The 15,844-nt window shown below is 34.2% G+C and overlaps 2 gene segments (V, D, J or C); both read left to right on the forward strand.

The window, feature by feature from the left end:
* LOC127159797 (Ig heavy chain V region 3-like) overlaps positions 1–15,844 on the forward strand; it is a 150,429-nt gene that overhangs the window by 700 nt on the left and 133,885 nt on the right. Inside the window, 1 exon segment of the V gene segment in view lies at positions 8,762–8,818. Coding sequence covers positions 8,762–8,818 — 57 coding nt within the window.
* On the forward strand, positions 1,921–2,484 carry LOC127159861 (Ig heavy chain V region 5A-like). The segment is given in 2 exon segments: positions 1,921–2,071; positions 2,170–2,484. Coding segments are annotated over 2 exon segments (351 nt in total).

Below are 15,844 nucleotides of genomic sequence, written 5' to 3' on the forward strand. Positions count from 1 at the left end.
AAAATAATGGCAAAAACATTTCTTTCAATAAACTTTTCACGATGGTTGCACGCGCACGCAGCGCACCCTGTGTAGTCCGCTTCATTAACAAATGACTCTTATGAACCGGTTCTTTTTGAGTCAAAAACACAAGCGCGGCCCAGTTCATTAACAAATTATTTTTACATTTCTTCATAAATCAGATAATAATTACTGCTTCTTGGCTAACTCGTCCTTTGAGAAATCTAATCCCGTCCGGATATGTCTGAGATTCATCGCGTAATTGATGATCCAATTCTCCGACCGCTTGCTCCACTTTAAGCATAGATATAGGGCTTTATGCCAAATCTGACGAAACATTAACATGAAATCAACAAGAAGATGCCAATCACGGAAACTGATAGCAGAGGTAAGAATCTAGTCATATTGCAGTTTTCTCGATTAACAATGTAACTGATTTTAGTAGGCACATTTTCCCGAACCATTTATTCAGTTCTCAAAACAAAGACACTTTTCTCAAAAAGTTTAACAATGAGTTAAACTATGTTAAAATGCATGTTAATTAGCAACATGTTAATTAGCAACTATGTTAATTAGCAAAACTGATGACACACCAATCAGAATCTCTGCATAACAACGGAGAGAGGAGAGAAATGAACGAATCAACACAGGAATTTATACTTAACACATACAGTACGTTTATACTATATAGTACCATTTATGATTATGGAAATTTCACTCTGTACAGTAAACTGTAGCACATGTACAGCTTCAAGATGCAAAGGATGCTAAATTATTATTATTATTATTATTATTATTATTATTATTATTATTGTTCTGGACTGTATTGTGGTATTGTGGCATACCAATTTCATATACAATTCATATACAGTACTTTATCTACTGCAAGATTACTTAACAGTGGTAAAATGATTTTTTTTTTCTCAGAAGTTTCTGATTTATACATCTATATCTGTTTTTTGTAATAGGGGTATTGATCTCATGAGTGTTCACTGGCAGGAAAGTCATTTGTGTATTTAAATTGTGTGTAAGCATTTAAGAATACCTGTAATAACTAGATTGAAAGACTGTTTGCTGGCTTGTCTTGTCTTGTTTAAAAGCATAACTAATTTTTGCTAAAGTGTTGCTAGTTGGTTGCTAGGATATTCTGGGTCATTGCTAGGCTCTTGCTATGCAGTTGCTGGGGTGTTGCTAGAGTAGATGATTGATAGTGTGTTGTGGGTGATTACAGACATTCCCACCTCTGTTAATAACAGAGAATCAAACATTGTTTTCAAAACTGATCCAGTTTTAGCACTTTGATATTATTGTATTTCTTTCTAATGTTACGAAATTGAAATGTTTTTGTTGCTGTTAAACTTGCACTAAATGTGATTTATATTAGCCTATGTAATTTTTATAAAACCGCATGTCTTTTTTAGTGATACAAGCTCAGAAACATTTATAACCTGTTGAAGTTTTATATGTTGTGTATTGACTTGGTGCCATGATGGATATTAAAATGTTATTTGTTTTTCATTTTAAACAGTATAGATGATTACTTAATGATAATGCAATATTTGTGAAAACAACTGTGTATGTCAGAATATAAATCCCCTAAAACTATGCATGGGGGCTTGCTTTGGTGTTGCCACCCCTCATAGACCCCATGCCACCACCTATGATGATGAAGGACACAACAGTGTCTTATGATGAGAAAAAATGAACAGAGAGAAAAACCACAAGCAGTTCTGCTCTAAAACATCTTGAGCATTTATTTAGTGCACAAGTGTAAAATCAATGCATGTCCACTAAAGAAAATGATCTAAAAAAAACATGTCATAAATTCTCTAATGAGAGCAATAAATAATGAACCCTAACATGAATATTTTTTGTAGCATGTAAATTTGATCAGTAGCTCTGTATAATTATGTAAATGTCCTGTTGCATATTTAAACAGCAGACATGAGTCAGTTTATACATTCATCTGATCACTAGAGGGAGTGAAGAATCACTTCAGTTCATTCAAACTGTGCTGTGAAACAAACCATGATCTCTTCATCTTTAGTGTTGCTTCTGGCAGTGATATCCTGTAAGTTTAGTTTACTTTCTGTGTGATACATCATGTTGTTGGTAAAAGTTAACAGTTTTTAAAAGTCATGCTTTCTGGTATAATTTGATTTGATACAGGTATTGATTCATATGAACTCACTCAGCCTGAGTCTCTGACTGTCCGTCCTGATGCCACTCTCACTATCAACTGTAAAGTCTCATATTCAGTTACAAGTGAGGAAACAGCCTGGATTCGTCAGCCTGCAGGAAAAGCTCTGGAGTGGATTGGATTGATCTGGAGTAGTGGAAGCTTAGACTACAAGGATTCACTGAAAAGCAAGTTCAGTATCACCAGAGACACTTCCAGTAACACAATAGCACTGCAAGGAAACAATATGAAAGCTGAAGACACAGCTGTGTATTATTGTGCCAAAGAAACACAGTGACAGATGCCAACAGACTCCCTGTAAAAAAACATATTCACATTACAATATTCATCATGATTCATTTTTTAACTGATATTTACTGATGTTCACCAAAACAACAATTACCTAATAAAATAAATAAAACAATTAGCTAAAATATGCACTATAATCAGACTTTCAATAGAAAGTCATTAAAACCTATTATATTTTGCATCATTTGCTCTCTTCCCATAAGAAGAAAGCAATTTTGTTGCTGTTTTGCTGTCGTCTCAGAGGTGTTTTCAAAGTTTCCAGCACTGTTTGATCAGCATTGAGGGTTTCATCAACAGATCTGTGTCAGTCAATGAACTGAAGTGATTATTCTGTCTGTGTGATGTGAGTCCAGGAGGTTTATAAGAGATGTGAGCTGACTGATTAAACACCAACAGATGACACTAATCTATCACTTCAATTTATACCATTGTAGGCCTCTACTGAATTTTGCTAAATTGATTTTCAGTGGTTTTAAACACTTTCCAGGTTATGCCCTTCAAAACTGTACTGTGAAGTTAGAAAATGTCTGCTATATTGATAATTATTATGTTCCTATTTGAATTTCACATTAAAATGAAAAGCAGTTGTATTAAAGAACATAAATATAAATGTAATACAATGCACAATAATGACATTTATCTCTAAAAGTAGAAAAATAATGTTCTGTTTATATAGATCAAACATAAAACATCTTAATCTGGACCAAATATCTGTCATTTTATATCATCATTTCTCTGATTTGAATATGCAAATCAACTTACTTCTTTAAATGTGACGTGCATCTTTGTGATCTGAACACACATCTGAAATCTGGAAACAAAGACTGTCTTTCTGGTTTAAACTTAACATACACCATGTTCAAAAAGTTTTTTATATTTGTAATTCTAACAGTTTTACCACGTAAGTCACTACATAAACAACAATAGTGCAAAAATGTAACATTATACTTCATTGCATGTAATATTGTTTCTTTTTCCACAGGTATTGAATGTCAGACATTCACTCAGTCTGAAGCAGTGGTTAAAAAACCAGGAGAATCTCACAGACTTACATGTACAATAACTGGAGTTACTTTCAGTGGACTCTATCTGAGCTGGATCAGACAGAGCCCTGGAAAAGGACTGGAGTGGATTGCATACATCAGCACAGCTAGTTCTCCGATCTTCTATTCCCAGTCAGTTCAGGGCAGGTTCACAGTGTCCAGAGATGATTCCAGCAGTCAACTGTACCTACAGATGAACAGCCTCAAGACTGAAGACACTGCTGTGTATTACTGTGCAAGAGAGTCACAGTGAATGAATTCAGTGTCAGAGCAATACAAAAACTACTTCCTCATTCACACACAGATGATGAATATTGACTAATCAGCTGCACTGCATTGCATGGAAATATTCAATTATAATGAACTTTCAAACATTGTTAGGCTTCCATTAAAATATGAAATGTTAAATTTCAAGTGTTTCCAATACAACACTGCCTCTATGTGCTTGAAGAGCTTTTCTTATGCACACAAGTATGAAATGCTGTGATCTGGCCATCTTTTAACCTGTAGGGGATCATGACCTAACTGCACGTTATGGAACCACAATCAAGGTGACAATCAGCATCACATAATTACTAAATGAACAGCATCAGGCAGTATCAGTATCAGTAGCAGACTCATTCTGGAATGAAAAAATACACAAAAAATAGACAAATCAAATTCAAATAATTGAATAATGCTGTATAATTTAAGTGATCAAACATGTAATGATCATCTTTATTTCTCTTTCAAAAGCATGAAATCACTCTCACAGTGAAATCAACAAATATACATTTTTAAACAGTGCACATTGTTTCTAACCATACGTTACAGTAATTATTTTTTTCATTAAATTAAATACTTATATAAAATAAAGTTCACTGTATAATGTCACATAATCTCCAAATTCCTCGTTGTTTGAACATGATAATGACATTGCCAAAGTAGCTACTTGACAAAACCTTTCAGGTGTATAAAATGCTGAACATTTGTACATACTGACATATGCAGAACTGTATGCAAATGATCATCCTCCTCCTGACAGCAGCTATTGGACACACTGGATACGACAGCCTGCAGGAAAAGCTCTGGAATGGGTTGGAGTGATATGTGGTGGTGGTGACACATATTACAGAGATAAACTAAAAAGTAGATTTCAAGTTACAAGAGACACTTCCAGCAGCACAGTGACTCTACGAGGACAGAATATGCAGACTGAGGACACAGCTGTGTATTACTGCGCCAGAGAGAGAAAACACAGTGATACAAAACACAAGCAGTTCTGTTGAAAAACATCTTGAATGAAACAAGCAATAAAAAGTCCCCCATACTGTAAGATTACGAAAATGGCTCTTAATTACATCAGTGTTTTACAGTCCAACAAATGTCTGAGAAGTGATTTCCATTGTTGATGTAACCTAAATGTACAATCAATTTGGTTTAATCAGATTAAATAATATTTTTGACTTATATATAACCAATTCATTAGAAGTTACCACATGACATGAAGGACATTTTTAGATTACATGTAACTATTTGCTATGTACAGTCAGTTATAAAGTAAAAGTTAAAGTCAAAATTATTAATCTTTGATGAGAATACTGCTGATATTACAATAGAGGGCACTCTCTGCCTTCATGAAAAACAGATTTTAGCAGATCAGGGATGTTGAAGGATCAATACAACATATTAAAACATATTGCTGACATAATTTAATAATGTATAGTCTTTCTGATGTAGGTCCAACAGAACCATACTTTCAGAATCAGTGCTATTACAGTCAACTAAAACTAAAACCATAAAAGAAATCATTATTACTTGAAATACATTTTAATCAAAGTAAAATAAAATATAAAAAGTAACATTTTTTCAGCTAGTCAGCATTTCTCAATTTAATGCCATGAATGTTTTGATATAAGCAATAAATGATTTATTCACAAAGACATCTTTTCCTAATGGATGATATACTGGCCCATATTTACCAAGATTTACCTTAGTTATATCAAGCCTTAAATAATTGTGAAGAAAATGTATAATCCATTCATGTCCACAAGAGAAAAAGATCTAAACAAGATATGTCATCTCTAATGAGAGCAATACATAATATGAACTCTAACATGAATATTTTTGTAGCAAGTAGATTTGATTAGTAGCTCTGTATGATTATGTAAATGTCTGTTGCATATTTAAACAGCAGACATGAGTCAGTTTATACATTCATCTGATCACTAGAGGGAGTGAAGAATCACTTCAGTTCATTCAAACTGTGCTGTGAAACAAACCATGATCTCTTCATCTTTACTGTTGCTTCTGGCAGTGATATCCTGTAAGTTTAGTTTACTTTCTGTGTGATACATCATGTTGTTGCTAAAAAGCTTGTTAAACGTCATGGTTTCTTATTAACAGATATTATTTGATTTCATACTCAGCCTGAGTCTCTGACTGTCCGTCCTGATGCCACTCTCACTATCAACTGTAAAGTCTCATATTCAGTTACAAGTGAGGAAACAGCCTGGATTCGTCAGCCTGCAGGAAAAGCTCTGGAGTGGATTGGAGTGATCTTGAGTGGTGGAAGCTTATACTACAAGGATTCACTGAGAAACAAGTTCAGTATCACCAGAGACACTTCCAGTAACACAATAACACTGCAAGGAAAGAATATGAAAGCTGAAGACACAGCTGTGTATTATTGTGCCAGACAAACACAGTGACAGACACCAACAGACTCCCTGTACAAAAACATCATCATAATACAAATAAGTGTTTTTAATATATTCATAATATTTAATCAGCAATCTAAAAATAAATAAAATGTTTTGCTAGACAGACAGATAGATAGATAGACAGATAGATAGATATATCAGAAATAAAATCCAGAAAATGTTTTTATTAATTTGTATCCTATGTTCAGATAAGTCTGTACTACTCCTATAAAAGAAACAAAAAGATATTTTTTGAATTTTAAGTAATAAAATAAATTTTTAACACTTGTAATTGTTTGTCATTTTGTTCTTAAGAACACTCCACTTTTTATGAAAATAAGCTCATTGTTCAACTCCCCTAGAGTAAGAGTTTTACCGTTTTCGAATCCATTCAACTGATCTCCGGGTCTTGCGGTCTTGCACTTTTAGCATGGCTTAGCATAGATCATTGAATCCTATTAGACCGTTAGCAAATCGCTCAAAAATGACCATATATAATGACTTTATTTTTCCTATATAAAACTTTACTCTTCTGTAGTTACATTGTGTACTAAGACTTATGGAAAATCAAAAGTTTTGATCTTCTAGGCTATGACTAGGAACTATACTCTCATTCCGGTGTATAAGGGAACAATATGTTACGTTTGGGTAATAAGGGGGGTAGCAAACAGATATACAAATGATTTATAATGGATTAATTTAAAAAACTTAACAGGTACCTGTTCTATTAAATCGTACGTTTGGTGTATCTATACGTAAGCTTTTTAAAATTACTGGGAAAATATACTCTTGTTCCATGTAGTTACAGGGTAATTGTGCCCTCTGCGGGCTGTAAATTAAAGTGGCGATTGTTCCCCTCTTGTTCAACGAAGTTACAGGGTAGGTACAGTACATATAACAACGCGACGTAAAATGTGGTTCTACAAAATGTACATTTATTGACATTTTTACAGACACTAAATGTACAATACTGACATATTTACATCATCTAAACATTTAACGTTTACTTAATATGAAATTATAACATTTCATTCTGTTCTGTGTGATTTCTGTTGCCAGCTCGTTTCCAAGAATAGGTCTACATAATGTTATCATGACTACACGTTAAACCCTTAAAATAAATGATATTTCTGCAATCGTTTAATCATTCATGTAATATTAACTTCGTTTGCCGTGGTGGAACACAAAGGCGTTTTCTCTAACATGCTGTGACTAACAACAGAACCATAAAATACACCGAACACGCATCATAATTACAAATTAAACAATTTTATTTGTGTGCTGTAACCCAGATCTTCAGAATCCATACGATTTGCGAGGACCAGAACCAAATTCAAGGCTTTGTCCGGCGATCTTCATCTCCATCTCTAGCAGCGAGTCCAGCAGCAACAGCCACAAACCCGTGCTAAAGTGCATTTTGCGACAGGAAAATCGGACGTTCATTGGCTCTCGCCTGCATTCGTCACAGATTACGACATGCCGTGTTTCTGGTGAGATGTGTTGGAATGACGCGCGGGCGCCTTCGAGGAGTGGATCAAGGCAATAATCTGGATAATATTTTCAGCGATTAACAATTTAAATTCTGCTCTCATCCTACCGCACCTCAAACCTACTGTATTCCGCCAGAGAGGACTGCGGCTGCAAACGCATCGTTATTTGGATTACTTTTTTGTATGGCTGTTGACATTTTTGCAATAAATAAATGATTGTGATTGCACTTTCCTGTTTTTTATATTTTTATTACTGTTCAGTCATAGTTAACGTTAGGTTTAGAGGTAGAAGTGGGATTAGCGACTATAAAAAATATTTTTAGATATATTTTCAGATTGTGTGTTTATGTATTGTACCTACCCTGTAACTTCCTTGAACAAGGGGGTAACAATCGCCACTTTAATTTACAGCCCGCAGATGTCACACTTACCCTGTAACTACATGGAACAAGAGTATATTTTCCCAGTAATTTTAAAAAGCTTACGTATAGATACACCAAACTTACGATTTAATAGAACAGGTACCTGTTAAGTTTTTAAGTAATTCCATTATAAATTATTTGTATATCTGTTTGCTACCCCCTTATTACCCAAACGTAACCTATTGCTCCCTTATACTTACACGTAGGTACAATATAAATACTAAACATACACTGTAACTTCAGTTTACTTGCGCAGTTCTTTGCAGGTTGCATATCTGGTTGTTACCCCCGAATTACCAAAACGTAACATAGCCTATTGTTCTCTTATACCTACACATACGTACTAATAGGTACACTATAATTACAGAAACATACACCGTAAATTCAGTATACTTATGTAGTTCTTTGCATGTTGCATATCTGGTTTGTTACTCGTACCCAAATTTAATTCCCTTATACCTACATGTACGTTCTTTATAGGTACACTATAATTGCAGAAACATACACCGTAAATTCAGTTTACTTATGTAATTCTTTGCGGGTTGTAATCTAAAGCGTTACCACAGATTACAAATGAAATGTCTTTTCAATCTTTTTAGGTATAAAAGGTCAAAGAGTCACTCTGACTCCTTTAAAGGTCGAACTGAAATCACCAGAGATAATTCAAAGAGTATGGTGTATCTGAAACTATCAGGTCCGACAGCAGAAGACTCAGCCATGTATTTCTGTGCAAGAGAATCACAGTGACACAAAGGTCTTGTACAGCTGAACAAAAACCACACTGGTTGTTTTATCTCTTGTTACTAGAAGTCAACAGGTGGCAGCAGAGAATAATATTAATAATAATAAAAATTAAAAAATCACTGACGGTGGTATGCAGTTAAGTTCACCATAAAAGCTCAAACATACTCAGCACAAAGGCATATATCTGACTCCTTTAACGCAACATGTGTCTTTTGATGTGTAGATTTGTGGTAGTGGTTACAGACTTTACACTTGACAAACTAAAAAGCTGATTTTTAAGTTACCAGAGACTCTTACAGCAGCCAAATAACTCTACAAGGACAGAATATGACAATGAAAGACACAACAGTGTCTTATGATGCAAAAAAATGAACACAGAGAAAAAACACAAGCAGCTCTGCTCTAAAACATCTTGAAAAAAAAGTCAAGAAATCCTCATACACAAATACAAAAGTGAATTATATCATATTTCATTATATCATATTTTTGAGCACTGTGCATAAGTTTGCAACATTATTAGAGGCCTTTAAACCGTCTGATGCATGTACAGTAGAAACATGCTTACTGAACTACTCAGTACATTATATCAGTAATATCAAGCCCTCATAAAGAATTAGAAAAGATGCAAAAAATATGTAAAATCAATTCATGCCCACTGGAAAAACGATCTAAACAAAACATGTTATACAATTCTCTAATGAACCCTAACATAATAACAAACTTAATCTTTTTTTAGATTTGATTAGTAGCTCTGTATGATTATGTAAATGTCCTGTTGCATATTTAAACAGCAGGCATGAGTCAGTTTATACATTCATCTGATCACTAGAGGGAGTGAAGAATCACTTCAGTTCATTCAAACTGTGCTGTGAAACAAACCATGATCTCTTCATCTTTAGTATTGCTTCTGGCAGTGATATCCTGTAAGTTTAGTTTACTTTCTGTGTGATACATCATGTTGTTGCTAAAAAGCTTGTTAAACGTCATGATTTCTTATTAACAGATATTATTTGATTTCATACTCAGCCTGAGTCTCTGACTGTCCGTCCTGATGCCACTCTCACTATCAACTGTAAAGTCTCATATTCAGTTACAAGTGAGTATACAGCCTGGATTCGTCAGCCTGCAGGAAAAGCTCTGGAGTGGATTGGAGTGATCTGGAGTGGTGGAAGGTTATTCTACAAGGATTCACTGAGAAACAAATTCAGTATCACCAGAGACACTTCCAGTAACACAATAACACTGCAAGGAAAGAATATGAAAGCTGAAGACACAGCTGTGTATTATTGTGCCAGACAAACACAGTGACAGACACCAACAGACTCCCTGTACAAAAACATCATCATCATATTACAAATTAAAAATTTTCAGATTGTTTTCCTTAACAGTCTGATTTTCACAGAAACACAAAAGGTTTTCAAATGTCATAATGGCATTATAGACATTAATTCAGCTTGCACAACAAAATCCCATAAAAAAGCCTTATAATGAAGTAAAACATCATTTATCACCAAGTAATGCATAATTTGTACCAATATAAAGAAAATAAACACTCAAAAAATATGAAAGTAACGAAAGTATGAAAGTAAGATGTATAATCATTGGATGAATGTTACTGAAAGGGCCAAAGTAATTTACAGATTCTTAAAAGCCACAAAACTAGTGGAAAATATTCAGTTTGTAGCCACTCACCAGTCCAATAAATCTTAATATAATATTAGATTTTAAAGCTCCACCCAAATGTAAATGACATTACACACAGTATTTCTACCAGCAGCATTCAGTGACACTGTAGTTGAACATCCTTCAGCATTTGAAATGGCTGACATTTCATTCTCATTTTTTCTCTTGATGTGCTTTACTAGTATGTATGCAATCTATTTCAATTCATATTTATTTTCCAGCTTCATATTTCATTAATGGATGGACTGTATATGATAATGCTGATGGGTCATTATATCTTTCAGTTGTTTTAGGTGTTAATGGTCAGAGCCTGGAGTCCATCCCATCAAGTCCTGTCACAAAAAAACCTGGAGAAACTTTGAATCTCTCGTGTAAAGGATCTGGATTTGATTTTGGACAGTACGGCATGAACTGGATCAGACAGCCAGCAGGACAAACATTCATCTGGATGGGGCTTATCTATTATGACGCCAGTAAAACAGTGTATGCTAAAAGTGTTGAGGGACGAACAGAGATCACTAGAGATAATTCAAACAACATGGCGTATCTTAAACTCTCTGGTCTGACAACAGAAGATACAGCTGTATATTACTGTGCAGGATGAACACAATGATGCAGAAATGCACAGAGCTGTACAAAAACATTTCTGGGAGAAAAAAAAAGAAAAACTGAAGATGGCGCTGCAGCACAGTATAACTCTGATCCAAAGAAACAGACCAAAGACATTTTATCATAATGGATGTTATACTGGCCCATTCTGACATAGATTTACCTGGAATATAAGCTCATTTAAAAGCCATGGTTGATTATTTAATGAAAGTGATTATTTAATGATTATTTAATGATGAATTTTTATCATTTACACATTTCAAATCTTTCAGGCAGTCTAGATATTATTACTGATACTGTCATCATTGTACATCATTGTAAACACTTACTGCCACCAAGTAGTTACAAATTTTGGTATCTTCATACTTTGATAGATATAATATTATAAATTGTTTATAAAGTTAAAAGACATGATTGCTGATAAATACATCTTGAATGACCTTAAGTGAATGTGAATGAAAGAAAAAAATCTAGCTGAATTAAATGTGCTCTATTGGTAATGTCACAGATTCATTCCTGTCCTTCTGAAAGAGATGTTAAAACAAAAACAAAAATGTGGATACTCATTTACTGGGTTGCATATACAGAACTGTATGCAAATATTCCTCCTCCTCCTCTTTATTTGAGTATTAAGATGAAAACAAGTAGCTTGTTCTCACACGTCTCAAACCATGATCTCCTCATCTCTCTGGTTGTCCAAAGAGCAGGAAACCTACATTAGGGCCAATAAGCAGAAAAGCCACAGCTGTGGTCTACAATGAAACCTGTGATGTGTTTTATAACAAAACTCAAATAGTGTTTTAAGGTTTGGAATGGACATTTAATACAGTTTTTGTTGATGACATGTCTGCAATCTGTACTTACAGTCATGCTTCTTTACTGATTTATCACAAAGAAAGTCAGAGGTTTAAAATGTAAACAAAATAATATATTGTTAAAAATGTCTCAGTAGCCTGTTTTTATTTTTTGTAGTTTTACCCATTTCGTTTTGCCCATTGTAGTTTTGCCCATTCAGCTTATGACTCTGTCAAAATGATTACTGCCATTAAAATGTGTAAAATGTTAAATGGTCATTAAAATTGCTTTTCCTGAAACAGGACAGGACAGGCCATTCTACAGTGTGTTGGATGGTTGTATGGTAGAGGTGACATACTGAAAAGCAGATTAAAAATTACCATTGCCTCTTCCAAAACCACAGACACTCTACCAAACCTGAGAATAACTTTGTAATATTTATTTTTCATAGCCCAACAATATAAACTATAAATATACATTATATTTATGCTACTAAACTGAAATACAGCATGGTAAACTCTTTATTAGACCCTTAAAATTAGCATTATGGGTAAGTATGTCATGCTCCTATAATGTGATAAAACACTGTGTGCTTGTGTTTATACTTGTCCTACATAAAAACCAAAAAGGCAAAATATGTCAACTTCATACATAACCTCATATCTGTGGTCTATGTTTAGTTTCAGATAAGGATATTATAGTGGCAATAGTAAATAAAATGATAGACAGAACTTGAATTAGCTCTCAAATAACAAGCAGCCTTTGATAGTGCAGTGCAGTTTTTTTTAATGAAATATGCTGCAGTTGTCTGCAAGGATAATTATAAATGCATGAAGCAAAATATTGAATCAGAGTACATGCTTTTGCATGTGAAGAGAGAGGATTTCCATGATTCAAATCTTTCATGACTCTTACTTATTTATGGATGCGCACATACACAGGCTAATTATGCTGCAGTGCACAGTTAACAGCAAAAAACAACAAAAAAACAACAAAAAACAAAACAAACAAAAAACAAAAAACAAACAAACAAACAAACAAACAAACAAAAACAAACAAACAAACAAAAAAAAAAAAAAAAAAGAAACACCATGACTCTGTAGATACTGTTGCTGCTTTTTTTCTGCAATACCAAGAATGTTATCAGAAATCAGGAAATACTACAATGCTGTTATTAATTTTCATATTTAACATTGTTTTGAACTCATATGTCTACAGTATTGAACTCACTCAGCCAGACTCTAAAGAACTAAAGCCTGGTCAACCTTTGAGTCTCTCCTGTAAAGTCTCAGGCTATTCATTGTCTAGCTGTAGCTACTGCACACACCGGATACGACAAGCTTCTGGAGGACTGGAATGGATTGGAAGAGTTTGTTGTACTGGAGGCACAGACTATAGTGAAAAACTAAAGAACAAGTTCAGCATCTCCAGAGACACGTCCAGCAGCACTGTGACAATAACAGGCCAGAACATGCAGACTGAAGACACAGCCGTGTATTACTGAGCACGAGAGTCACAGTGACACTAAACAACAAGAGGCATGCACAAAAATATCCAAGACAGCTGTAGACAGTTAGTTGCATAAGACAGAAAAGTATAAAACAAAAATCTCTTGAAAAATCTGTCATTATTCCTTAAAAATAAAGTTTTATTCTAATAGTTTTTAGTAGTATTACATCTGTACTAAAGTATTATATTTCTTTCACAATTTCTTGAAGTTTAACTGGACTTTTATTTTGACGGGTTGCCGGGAAGAGTTTTGTTTGTGTGTATATGATATGATCACACTTTAAATAAAACGATCAAATGCTCATAAAGTGACTCTGGAGCAGCTGGAGACAATGCTCATGGGTTCACATCCTCATTTAGTGAGACAGCAGAGATTGAAACACTGTGAACGTCACTCGTGCTTCAGTAGGCTATGTGTAATAAATGAAACTGCACCTCATTCACGCAGGTGAATGCATTGCAAATAGATATATTCATGGATTTATATTGTTTCAGTTGATTGAAAACAGTTAACTTATTCAATCAGTTTTAAAATAAATGAAAATGCTTACTTATACACAGCAGGGCTAAATGCTTTGCTGAAACTATTCAACATCATTTAATGTGTGGATGCAACTTGTACAATCAACAAGTACAAAAATAAAATAGCAGAAAACGTTTTTCTTAATTTTTGTCTCATGAGAATTCAGCATTAGACATAAAACAGAAAATGAAAATGCATATTCAGAATTTAATAATAAAATTGATCACTCAACACTGGTAATGACCCTTCAGTCATGATTGCACCTTGTGACCCTCCCAATGCAAATCAAAACAACCCTGAATGTCTGTTCAGTATTTATGTGCTGCTGATTGGATCTGAAGTGTTACATCACCACTTTCAAGATGAAGAATTCACTCTGTTTACTGCTGCTCTCATTCAGCCTACAACGTGAGTTTCCTACATGTCTATTATCAGCTCTAGAGTAAACAGATTACAAATTAAATCAGACTTTTCAATCTTCTTTTTAGGTATAAAATGTCAAAGTATGGAGTCCATTGAAAGCACAGTTGTAAAAAAGCCTGGAGAAACTCTGACTCTGTCCTGTAGAGGATCCGGGTTCAGCTTTGGCTGCTGTAGCATGCACTGGATCAGACAACAAGCTGGAAAACCACTTGTGTGGATGGGACGTGTTTATTATGATGCCAGTGGCAATGACTACTCTGACTCCTTCAAAAGTCGAATTGAAATCACCAGAGATAATTCAAAGAGTATGGTGTATCTGAAACTATCCGGTCTGACAGCAGAAGACTCAGCCATGTATTTCTGTGCAAGAGAATCACAGTGACACAAAGGTCTTGTACAGCTGAACAAAAACCACACTGGCTGTTTTATCTCTTGTTACTAGAAGTCAACAGGTGGCAGCACAGAATAAAAAAAACTATAAAGTGTGGCCTAATGAGATGATATAACATCACTGGTGATGGTATGCAGTGAGGTTCACTATAAAAGTTCAATGCAACGTATGTCTTTAGATGTGTAGATTTGTGGTAGTGGTTACACAATTTACAGTGACAAACAAACAAACAAACAAACAAAAAAAAAAAAAATTTTTAAGTTACCAGAAACGCATATAGCAGCAAAAAAACTATAAGGACAGACTATGACGATGAAAGACACAACAGTGTTTTGTGATGCACAAAAGTAAACAGTAATAAATGACAAGCAATTCTGCTCTAAAACATCTTGAAAGAAAAGTAAAAAAATAAAAAATAAAATAATCCTCATACATAGGAATATAAAAGTGCATATGAATGATATCATATTTCCTATTTTTTCAGTCTTTTTTTGCAGGTTCAACAGAAACTTGCTTACTAAACTACTGCTATTGTTGCTGTCAGAAGTTCTTTATCAATACAGTATATCAGTTATATCAAGTCCAAGATGGAGAAGGAAATGATGTAAAATCAATTCATATCCACTAGAGAAAACAATCCAAACAAAACATCATAAACTCTCTAATGAGAGTAATAAATTATATGAACACTAACATTAATATTATTGTAGCACACAGATTTGATTAGTAGCTCTGTATGATTATGTAAATGTCCTGTTGCATATTTAAACAGCAGACATGAGTCAGTTTATACATTCATCTGATCACTAGAGGGAGTGAAGAATCACTTCAGTTCATTCAAACTGTGCTGTGAAACAAACCATGATCTCTTCATCTTTACTGTTGCTTCTGGCAGTGATATCCTGTAAGTTTAGTTTACTTTCTGTATTATATGTAATTTTGTTGGTAAAAGTCATGTTTTAAATGTCATGCTTTCTTATTAACCGGTATTATTTGATTTGATACAGGCATTGATTCATAACTCACTCAGCCTGAGTCTCTGA

This window comes from Labeo rohita, chromosome 3 (assembly GCF_022985175.1).
Source record: "Labeo rohita strain BAU-BD-2019 chromosome 3, IGBB_LRoh.1.0, whole genome shotgun sequence".
In the NCBI taxonomy this organism is placed as follows: Eukaryota; Metazoa; Chordata; class Actinopteri; order Cypriniformes; family Cyprinidae; genus Labeo; species Labeo rohita.